This window comes from Ammospiza nelsoni, chromosome 1, assembly GCF_027579445.1.
Source record: "Ammospiza nelsoni isolate bAmmNel1 chromosome 1, bAmmNel1.pri, whole genome shotgun sequence".
NCBI classification, from domain to species: Eukaryota; Metazoa; Chordata; class Aves; order Passeriformes; family Passerellidae; genus Ammospiza; species Ammospiza nelsoni.
The window spans coordinates 111,346,756-111,358,887 of NC_080633.1; the positions used below are offsets into that span (position 1 = coordinate 111,346,756).

The 12,132-nt window shown below is 39.4% G+C and overlaps 1 protein-coding gene across 1 annotated transcript in view; it reads right to left on the reverse strand.

The window, feature by feature from the left end:
• NOL4 (nucleolar protein 4) overlaps nt 1-12,132 on the reverse strand; it is a 186,617-nt gene that overhangs the window by 126,372 nt on the left and 48,113 nt on the right. The window contains exon 5 of the mRNA XM_059474206.1: nt 9,364-9,496. Within this exon, the coding sequence (XP_059330189.1) occupies nt 9,364-9,496 (133 nt within the window). The remainder of the gene's footprint in view (nt 1-9,363; nt 9,497-12,132) is intronic.

Genomic DNA, 12,132 nt, shown 5'->3' on the forward strand with positions numbered 1-12,132 from the left:
AAGCTAAACTGAGGCACTGAGGAAAGACTTTAAACACAGAGATGGAACTATCCCCTTAAGGAGGAATCTCTGCAGTAGAGACTGATCTCAAGGCAATCTTTCTGCTGGAAAGGCACATTCTGGCTGCAAGGCCAGTGTCCTGATGAAAGTGGAGAAAAGCTTCTTGGAGCTGACTTAAGGCATCAATTTCTCTTCAGTTCTGTGCACCTAAGTCTGAAAGTTGTATATTACACAAATTTAGCTTTTATCCTAATTTATTCTATTAGTAATGCCAATGCTTTACAGCTGAGGTTCCGGGCTGGTTTCTCAGCATCACATGTGGTAGAGCCAACAAAGGCAATTAAATAGTGTGCTCCTCCACATCTTTTCCCAGAGTGGCTCTGAGTAGCTGCTGAAGTCTGTCAGTCTGTCTGTCAGTAGGGAAGGCTGCTTCTGCAATGGCCAGAATTGGTCAGTCTCCACCTGGCCTGCAGCAGTGGAGAGACTGCCTGAGCCTCACACACCTCCCAGCAGGCTGTTAACCAGCCACCAAGGCTGAAAAACATGTAAAACAAGTCAAGTTGTATCCTAATCTGATGCTAAATTTAATCATTATTTTATCTTTGTGTCTCCAGCCAGCCTGCAAAACACCTCTACTATCTTTCTAACAAACCAGGCTATCAGTGTTCAGGAATACTTGGAGAACACACTGGAGTTCAGGCTATCCTGAAACTTTCAGGATGATTGCACTGTTTCTTCCATCCTGTTATTAAGAAGTGCCAGAGATGGCATGTCCCTCTGCCTCAGGACAACAAATATGGTGACTATCTAGCAACATTAAACCAATTATTTGAAAACATCTCTTCACAAATCTCAGGAAAATATATATAACCACTTCCTATGTATTTTAATATTCCAAAGTGCTATACTGCTGAAAAAATACTCATTTTTTTCTTGCAATCAAAGTATTTTCATTGGGTTACTAATTTTAAACATTCACCATTACAAAAATTTTATCAAACAATAAATGCTTCAAAAAAATTCTATTAAAAATATCTTTCACAAGACAGCCCAATGTCTCCAGGGAATTTCCTGTTCAGAAAAAAATAAATTAACAGCTTCCTTAATTAAACTATAACACAGTGAAGAATCAATGCTAAATTAAATTTCTTTAAAGCACATTCTTTTACATTCATTCTCCTGAAAAAGAAATGCTCTATTATATTATTCTATGGTATATGTAATAGGAAAAAAAAGGGGGGAGTCAATGCCTAGCATGCATTTTAACAGTAACTATGAAAAAAACCCTCCGCTTCTACTATAAGGAAGTAGACAAATTAAATCAAGCAATCTGTGCACATAACCTCTGCTAAAGTTAATTGGTAAATATGAAAGGATAAAATGTATTAAGAGCCTTTACTGGAAAGCAAAACTAAATCTCTGTAGCAGAATGCTTCTCCTTTTATTTGATTCTAAAGAGAAATAGGAGGGAACAGCCTGAGATATGCTAAGATAGGGGGAAAAAAACCAAAGGATATTGACCCAAACCAAACAACACTTTCAGAAATCCAGCTAAGCTTAGTTATGAGGACTTGCACACTGAAATCAAAAGCAGACTGCCTTCAGTACATGCATAAGGAAGAGATAGCTCGATGGGTAGTAATATTGCCAAACTGAAATACCTTTTGTTACAGGACATGTACAACAGTAATACAGCTGTTCTGAAGATGCAAAAGGACACGAGTCTGCAGCTAGCCTTTTACATGAGGGCAAGCTTCACTTACCTCTAGATTGCTGATGTAAAAATGAGTGGCTGTGAATAGAGTGAATGGTCTGCAAGCATTTTAGCATTACTTGTGAAAAGATAATTCTAATTTCTCAGCTAATATTGGCTGCAAGTATTCCCTGATGTAATTATGGAGTAATAGCTGAGAACCTGATTGTAACCAACAGTTAGTAGTTTGTTGCTAACAAGGCAAACATGACAAACAATTTTGAGGCAATTATTGTCATTACAAGCCACACTCAATTGTTCAAGGCAAGCGTAATAGAAAGTGACAGTTGTGCAGCTGGGAGGGTGGTGCGGGAAACAAGATTGTTTCTGCTTGCAACAGACCACTCAGACTCTAGCAGAGAGTCTGCTCAATGCATAATTCATGTTTAATAATATTTTAGTCTCTAAAGCAAATTACAGTATAAGATAAGAAACAAACAGAGACATGTAAAAAAAAAATCCCACAAGTTATTATAAGATGGAATAAGACACACAGAAAAAACATGGAGCAGGGGGGAGATGTTCACTAAAGCCAACTCACAAGATGCTTGCAAATGTAAATACAGTAACTCTACATATTAAAACAGTCAGTTATAAAAACAATCCATTTGCTATGCTTCAATGAGATGGGGGCTCGTGTCCAAATCCCACTTTGAGACTGTTGTATGATTAGGTAGGTCCAGGAGAAAGGAAGGAGGGCTCTCCATTGAGAAATGTTGATGATTAATTCCGAGCAAATTTGAATTGTGTGTAGAGTCAAAGGAAGATTTTCATCCTCTCTTACAATAGAAGTGCCTCATGTATCAACTCAGTATTCTGATGACAATGCACACAGCAGCTGCCTCGTCAGCAGCAAGTCCATTAAAATACTTGATTTGCTGAAAATTCCACCCAGCTCTCCTCAACAATATTAAGGGCTGAAAGTTTCTAACACAGATGCAGCAACATTTCAAGCTCTTGCCCAGGCTCAGTAATATTCATTGTCAGTGACATTGTAGCACTGTTCAAGTGTCATTACAGTGTCACTTGTAATGCCTTTTGCACTGATAGGGTATCATTTCTAAAGAAGCCATTAAAGCACCACTGAAACTGGATTTCTAAAACTCTCTGACTTTCTGGTCATGTTTCACCATTTTCCTCCTCTTTCTTAAATCACAGAATCAGAGAATGTTATGGGTGGAAGGGGACCTTAAAGAACATTTAGTTGCACCCCCTCTGCCATAAGCAGGGACACCTTCCACTACAACGCATTGGTTTATGCAAATAACAATCCATCAAACCAAATCTGATAAGCTAAATCGCTCCAGGTGCAGCTCCACTGAAGCAAAATATCATCACATGCCAGCTTCTCAGGTACACTTTGACTCTGCTTAGGTGAAGGTGATACTGATTTTCTCAGACAGAGGAACATATTATAACTAACTTCCTGTCTAAAGAAACCTCTGTGATTTTGACATCTGTGACACACTGCAGTGCAGCCCATAGGCTCACCCAGAAACAAATATGTGTGACTGCACTGTCTTTTGCTTTATTCAGTAAGAAAACTGGTGATTGCAGAAGGTGGCAGAGCAACAGCTGCAGAGACAGGAGACCTTTGCCTCTGTACATTACATCTGTGCTCCCTTTTCACTGCCATGAGACAGGCAGGTATCTTAGATTTTTACTTTCAGAAAACTAGTATTTATCATTTCACTCTGCGTGATAAGAAGTGAGATTATTTCCCAAAAGTTTGCAAGTTCCAGTGGCTTGAACAATACTGGAAGGTCTGAATATATCACAAAATTGTCAGATCACCTGGTCCTAGCTCAAATGTAATTTTAAATGGTCTGCCATTTCACCAAATTAAAAAAAAGTAATGTTTTTTTCTATCCTCTTTATAAGTTAACATTCTTAACCAGCCCAAACTCTCCCTATTAAAGGAGGGTTACCTTAAATATTATTTCTTAACAGTAAAATTACCTTTAACACAGTTAAAATACCTTTTCTTTCTGAAAAATTAGCTTTTTCTTCACAGTAAAATGATTATGAATTTGCACAATGTCTTGTATAAAGTATAAGCATTATAAACAACTTTAATAGCATTTTAGCTTTGTTGATATGGATCTACAGATTGCAAATAAAACCAGTCAAGTCACAAGAAGTCCCTAAAATTGAAAGACTCTCTAAAAGTATATGAGGTGGCATCTAGGAAAACTGACAGACTGCTTCTTATTTTATTTTTAGTATTTTTATTAAGGCTTTACGACTTCATGTGGTAATGTCAGTCTATCCCATATACCACAGAAATTTCAGGTACTTTGCTTTGAAGTCTAAAGCAGTAAAGGTTTTTCCGTAAAAGATATCTAAACTCTGCAAACAGTTTGGCTAACCTTTAGTGGGCCTTTACTGAAGTCAAGTGGACTTAGACCTCATTCAGAACAAGGACACTTGTAAAACCTGTCAGTGCTTGAACAAAAATTAAAAGCACAATTCTCTTTGATGCAAATTGATTTTATAAATTAATGTAAAATAACATTTCCACTGAAAATTCCTAATTGCCAGCAAAAAGGGTTTTTCTTAAATCCAAAAAGCATGGATTTAATGCTGTGAATCATCTGCTCTCATGTTGACTTTGCTGCCTCTCACTTTACTCAAGATCAAGAGCAGGGCCAATACATTGTCAACAGCATAGACAATTTACTCCTTTATGCTCTTTCACTGATCTGTCTTCACTCTGGCCTGCAGTTGGCGCTTGGACTCAAATATCTTGAACTTAAATTGCTTTGAGAAGAAAGAAAAGTCAATGTTTCAAGGCAGGGAGTCCAAGCTTCACTGGAATAAAGATAAAATCAAAGAAGTAAAACCCTACAACAAGTTTTGAATAAGAAGATGGGTTAAATTCTTGGCTTGGACTTTGTTCAGAGAAAAAAATCAACAGCAAGTCTTCACTCTTGCATAGACAGTCAGTTTTGACAACTTAATCAGCTAATGTTACTTATTTCAGGTGAAGCCATTGTGTAGAGATTATAGCTTTGATGCAGAAAACAGGTATTTAGATGGCTGACTCCAATACTCGCATCTGTCACAAACACAAATGAGTGAAAGGAATAGTTAATGTTAACAGCCAGGTTTCCTACATCTATATTGTGTAAAAGTGGCAATTTGAACATGCCAAGGAAAGAGAGCTGACACCATCTAAGTGATCACAAACTACTCAAAGACATAACTCTGCATTGCATTACAATATTATTGCTCAGTTTTCTATAAATTAGAAGAAATACTACTAGGAAAAGCTTATTAATCTCTACATCTAAATTGGCAGAACAAGCCCTGTTAAAGATTGACTTCTGACATATTTTGTCATTGTTAGCTCCTATATGTCTCCACACAGTGCCTGTGAGGGGTAGTTGTGTCTATGTATAAATAAACATGTAACTATCATTTTCTAAAACCTAGATTGAAGAGACTCTTGACCACAGTCCCTCCACCCAAATCCAGACTAATCACTGATATGTTTTAGTGTACCTCAGTAGAGTGAAAAATACTGAAAATAAATCAATCCTGCATCTTTCAGTGTGAGTTACAGTCAAATAGTCTCATGCCTGACTTTTACTTGATAGCTCACACAGTTAAAAAAACCCAAACAATAAAAAATGCAATGTCAAATTTATACTTAATTCCCCTCACTTCTACGGTTGTATATGCTCTAAACTCCCTCTAATAGAGCATCCCCCTACATATCTCATGTCTTGGTAAGTAATGAACTTCCCCAGTGAGGAGGGAAACACACCCAGCTGCTCTGCACAGGGCTTCAGCTAACAGGCAAGGGCAACAAAAGTCTTATTTTCACTCTGGGTAGAAGCTGTTGCTGCTTCTTTGAAGGCCTATCTAGAGGTCACTTTTCACTACAAAAATCATTTTTTTAAACAGATTGAACCACTAACTTAAAAAAACAAAAAAGCTCCTTTATTTCCAACTCAGTTCACAAACCTTGCCTGCTGTCTGTGGTCTGAGATGGGCAAAAGGGTTTGATCCAGCAACATCAGAGCCCCAAGAGCATTATTAAGAGAAAAGAGAATTAAAGACAGCTCTCAAGTTGGAGCTTTGCCTGCAGATGAGTTACACACAGGGCTCACTCCAAAGAACCAGCATAGGACACAGAACTGTGTCATGTCTGGGGAAGCAAGAGGCAAGCAAAAGAGAAAGGAACACATGAGCAATTTGCAGCTCTATTATCCAGCTGGCTGCAAGAGAAAACACCTCTGAGGCACTGCTGAGCTGACAGCCATACCCCATTCCCAGCTGGGCAATGAACAAATTGTAAATTAGAGCTCCTTTCCTTTTCCATCTCCCCAGGGAAGAGCAGCAGCCCTTTTCCAACTCTTACCCCGCTGTTGCAGCAGCCCTGCAGGTGCTCAGGATTTTCAGCCATTCACCAGCAGGTGTGACTCAAGACCCTGTTATTTAAAAGTGTACAAAGGCTAATTTAAAGTGGGAACTGTCCTTAGTAGTATTGCAGCAACTTCAGGACCATGGATGCAACTCACCAACTCTCCACTCTTTTCATTATTTCCTTAATTCCCTGTACCCTTTCCACCCAATAAGCTTAGTGCAAGTATTATGAAGCCTCAGTCCCCTTGCAGAACCCAAGACTTTTGTGCAGTGCCAGCACCCATCTACTCTGAGCAAATATGCACCTTCTGTCTCTGTGCCCTCCCTCATCAGCATTTTTCTCACCTCCCATGGCATTTCTGGCTGTAGAAGTCTATTGTTTTCAGCTCATACTGTGAGTTGCTCTCATACTTGACTTTATTCTATTTAGGCTCAAGCAACCCAACCATGAGAAACAGAACACAGTATTGGGCTGGAACACATTGAGAAACCTCAGGTCAAATTTTCTAGTATGAGTCTGTAATGGACTCCCAATGAAAAATGCCTGTCTAAGTAGGATGCAAGTACAGCCCCAAGGGATGAGGCTATGAAAGCATCATATTTCTTTTACATAGATAGTGTCAACATTCTGATGCTCTGATAAACTGAACTGGAGGACGAGTCTCCATCTCTCCCTCAGTAGCATGGCCCAGCTCACTATTACATTCCTCTAGGGTACACAGACTGTTTATATTCTAGCACCAAATCAATTTAAATCCATAGAAAAAAAAAAAAAACAGGGGATGTCCCAAAATACTCTCATGCTATTTCACATGGAAAACCAGGTAAGTAAAGTGATTAAACACATCACCTTTAGGTACACTGGAGCTGTCCTTAATCCACCCCAGGCAGCAGTTTTCCTAATGATTCCCATTAGCAAATTATCCTCCCAAAAAGAGCATGCTTGGGGCAGCAGAAGACCTGTGCTGTCCCATTCCAGCCCAGACACCATTTCCAACTGCATGTGCACAGGCAACCTTATGCAACAGCAAATTTCCACCTGCCAGGATGCAGCAAACACATTTCAGATGAGGCAAATGCCAAGTGTCTTTGTGTATAGGCTGAATGTGGTGGCTGACATAAACTTTCATAGACGTGCAGAGTGTTTGAGGGAAGGGAGCAAGAATCACTTTTGACACAGTCTCATGCTTTGGTGATGATTTCAGTGTGCGTGCGCTATAATTAAGGATTAAATTCATAAAATTTTGCAATGCAGCCTGTGACAGCAGAAGGGATTGTACTGCTAAATTAATTTAAGTTCCCTTTTATTTTCCCTCTTTCCTGTTCCAGCTGCCCTTCCTCTATCTCTCATACTGTTTATTTTCTTCCAATCTTATTTTTTCCTGCCCTCTCCTCTCCTCCTTCTTCCCTGCCCCCCACTTCTCTCATGTCTTTCTGCTCCTCCTTCAGCCCCTTGTCCCACATCTGAAACAGCAGTGCTGCTATAACTAGCCACACTTAGGTTTGCTACCTGACAACAGCTAGCAAAGGAAAACAATAAAGCAGGGAGAGTAGCTATTTCAAATCTCTCTATCAGCAGATGTTTTAGCCAGAAGACACAGCAAAAATAGGATTGCCTTAGGAAGGTGAGCAAGTGCCATCTGGGAGGAAGGGAAGGAAAACTGAGAGATTTAAAGCCATACTGTAAGATCACACTGTCTGAAGTTCAAAGACCACAGTGGATTTACTTCCCATTATTTCAAATAGCAAGTGACAGATTTGCAGCATTTTATCATTCATACTTAGGGTCTAATATGATTACATGTGGCACATGAATCTGATTGTAGCAGGTGTTAAGATATGTATGACAGGCATTTCTTCACAGGTTACTGTACTGAGCTATAATTTTTATTTCAGACATAAGCATGCATGCAATTATTATTAAGAAACTATATATGTGAAACTTCTACAGCATAGTATTGCAGTGAAAGCCAGATACATTAAAAAATCACCTTCCTAAGTATCCCTGAAACCTCTAAGTCAGCAATATTACTATATTACTCCTGTGAAAAGTCAAACTTCAACAGAAAAGTGAACTATCTTTTCATACATCATATGCATCAGAACTGCTTGTCTAGTGAACATATGTAGACAGAAATTGGTTAAAAGTTGAAAAAATTGTGATGGCTTGAGGACACTCAGATAAAAGGCAGTTGTGGTTAGAATCTGGCCTATCAAATGATCACAGACATCCTACTTCTTCCTTTGTTTGGAGAGCAACCCAGCTGAAGATCCAAGCCATCAGCAGGTCCTACCAGTCACTATGCACCACACCCATTCTCACCTAAATATCTTACCAGCTAGCAAATGACAATGATACATGAAGTGCAAAGCATCAAGGTTAGTCAAATCCCATATATTTAGTGTTCAAGATAAATATAAAAAGCATTTCTGATTTGGAACATATAATCAGGGAATTCCCAAGTAGCAAGTACAGAATTCCAATGTGTTGTTTCTAATGGCAATAGAATAGACCTGCACTTTGGGTGCTGAGCATTCATGTGCCAATCCTGAGCCACTGTCACAGTCTGAGTAGACAGACTATTTGTGAGCTCCATAATCCAGACAAGTTCATTCCAGTTCAGACTCATATTTATCTTGGTATATAATAAGGGCTGAATCCAAAGACTACAAACTCATGTACCTTCAATGCCAAGTCAGTTTTATCTCTGACCAAATAGTAGCTTTGTGTTATAGAAAAGAAACAACATTCAAATGTGCTTGCTGTTTTCTCATCTTTTGCCTCTATTTCTCCATAGGAATTTGTTGTTTTCATCCTGTCTTCTGAATATCACATTCCAGTTTCTATCTCCCAAATAACCAGCTTCTGTGACACTACTCTCCCTCCTCATGAAAACAACTTTCTCCGTTTTCTAGGTTGCCTGAGAAAGGTTTGAGTTTCATTTCCTTTTATTCCTGAGCATGGTCACACTACAGATGTACATCTAGAAACAGTAAGATAATGCTACTTAAGATATAGTTGTCTAAGCACTCACCTGTTGCCAAAGCAACAAATAAATTAACCTGAAAAAAAAACCAAAAAACCTAATTTCTTCTTCTTCATGCTGAGATATAGGGAACATGTATTTCAAATTACCTAATGAATCACACTATGAAGAAAAGCAAATTCTAAAAGAAAACACAGAATGGGAGTAAAAACCAGGCAATGCCACATTTTATGTACAAAATGAAAGCCTTACCATCCTGCTGGCCCTGGAGGTTCTGAGGACTTTGCATTCTCTCCTCCAGATTTGAGCTGAGGTCAGAGTTTACAGCTGACATTCTAGTTGAGTCACTCATATCAAACTCATCACTTTCTATAGAACTTTCATCCTGCAAATAGAAAGAGACATGTGAGAAAACATGGTGCACTGTTCACATTATATGTGCAGTTCATTCTCTTCCCATTTGTTTCACTCACACACAGTGTGAAGTGTAATCACGTTAAACATTTTTGTATATAAGAAAACAAGCAGAGGATATCAAGAAGAGGAAGGAAACTACAGCATTTATTTGGTATGATGATCTGATAAATGCAATTTGTTCAACAATGAGGATACTACATAGCAGTTCCATAGTATATTCCAGAAAAGAATTGGTAACTAGAGACCCCATACCAAGCCCTTGTTATTCAAATTTGGCTGAGGAGACCTCCCTATATTCCCTGCCTGAATCCTTTACCTTTCCCACCTGGAAGTGACCCCTGTGAGTGACCCCTGTCCTGGTTTGGGCTGGGATAGTTACTTTTCTTCCTATGAGCTGGTACAGTGCTGTCCTTGGATTTAGTGTGGGAATAATGTTGATAACACACTGATGTTTTGGTTGTTGCTAAGTAGTGCTTACTGTAAATCAAGGACTTTTCAGGTATCATGCTCTGTCAGTGAGCAGGTGCACAAGGAGCCAGGAGGGAGCATGGCCAGGACAGCTGACCTAAACTGGCCAAAGGGATATTCCATACCACAGAGCATTACTCCCGGTATATAAACTGGGAGGAGTTGCCCAGAGGGAGACTGGCAAGTCATCATTCTGTGAGTGGTGAGGAATTTTATTTGGCATCACGTCTCTCTTGGATTTTATCCCTCCTTCTCTCTCTCTCTCCTTTCATTACAATTAGTAGTAGCAGTAGTGGCAGTAGTAGTAGTAGTAGTAGATTTTACTTTGTTTAAATTATTAAACTCTTCTCCATCTCAACCCCTGGGTTTTCACTTTTTTTTTCTGATTTTCTCCCCCATCCCACCAGAGTGGGTAGAGGAGTGAGCAAGCCACTACATGGATCTTAGCTGCTGGCTGGGGTTGGCAACCTGACCTGGTAAGAATCCATGGTCAAATTCCCTTGACATGATGTCACACTCTGTTTAAAGAAGCATCTATGAAAATGAGAAAGCCTATAAAAGTTCTGAGCATGGTCGTGACAGTCAGTGGCAAATAAAAGTAATATAAACACGGGAGAATCATTGCAAATTTATTCTATAGTGTACATCTTTAATATGATTTATCCATCAAGTCCAGTTATAGAGCATTTTATAGGGATGATAAGAAGGGAAAAAAGTAAAAGTCTTGATCATTATCCCCACTTATCAAAGAAAACAGTTTTAGGCATAGTCCAGAAAATATTCAAACACATATTTGACTTCAGTTGCTTCAGTCCCACTGAAGTTCACACATCCACTCATGGATTAGAAATTAAGTATCCACAAGTCTGGCTCTGGAAATGGCTGAGGCAATGTACAAACCTAAGGCAATACATTTTTCAGTAACAACTTTTCTGATGGCTACTCCTGTTAAGAAGTACTTGAAAGAGCTGAGAGAAACTATGGCAAATAGATTTGTACATCCTGAAATATTTGAAATATTCATTTTTATTTGCATTTTTTAATCAAAACAGGACAAGACAGGATTCTGACTATTTTTGTGGGTTGTTCACCAGAACTGACCTAGAAAAATAGCAATCTCTAGAACATTATTTACTGTGTACTTGTTGTGAAGTGGCTATTACAGGTATTAATATAGCTGCTTATTTCTGTGTTAACTCTTAAATCAGTTCCTCCCCTAGGTCTCAGCCATGTTTCCAGGTTGTATGGACATTTCTCCTGTTTCCAGAAAGCAAGTTCCCTGCAGTAATGACTCATGTTAAATTAGGATGAAGTACTGCAAATGCCAGTCAGGAGCAAGAGTGGAACAACACGCAAGTGAAGCTGTTCTGCACCAGCACAGCAGGACAATGACAAATAAGGGAGTAAACATACCTTGTTCTCAGGGATTTGTAAAAAAACAAATGGAAGAGTGAGGGCTTCTCTAACAGGCACCTGTCTGTCTTGCCTTACACAAGGTAGCAGCACCCAGTCACAGCAGCAGCAAACACCCAAACACTGCCCTCACAGATGGACCCTGGTGCCCACCAGCCTCCTGCCCAGACAGACAGGGCCAGGGCACACACACACCAGATGCGTCTGAGGCTTAGGGAAAATGCACTCTGCTTGTTCAAAGAGCAAGATAAGAAAACAAACTCCCCCAGACCTTCTGGATTGCTGTGTCTCTGTTAAAATGCAGGGGTAATTCTCATTGAATCCTGCAGGAACTAGCAAGCAGCAGCTCACATATTTCAGTTCTGAGGTTAGGCAATTTGATGGGCTCACAGAAAGGGGGCTGTGGCTGACACTTGCACAGTTATAAAACAACACACATAGGCAGCCTGTTTGCCTACAGCACTGCAGAATACTTCCCACTTCACTTCCCAAACTGTGTACACCTCTATCTGTGTAAACCTCTATCTGAATCTGCATGGACACATGGGCATGGGAACAAAAACTGAGTACCTATGGCATCTTTATAGTAGTTGTAGCACAGCTCTAAATTCCCACACAGTGGTGAGTTCTCCTTTTAGATGAAGCCGGTTTCCCTCTCATCAGTGGTCTCAGCTTAAAAATGTGAAATTGAAGATGCGAGAATTAGGAGATTTCAGTCATTAT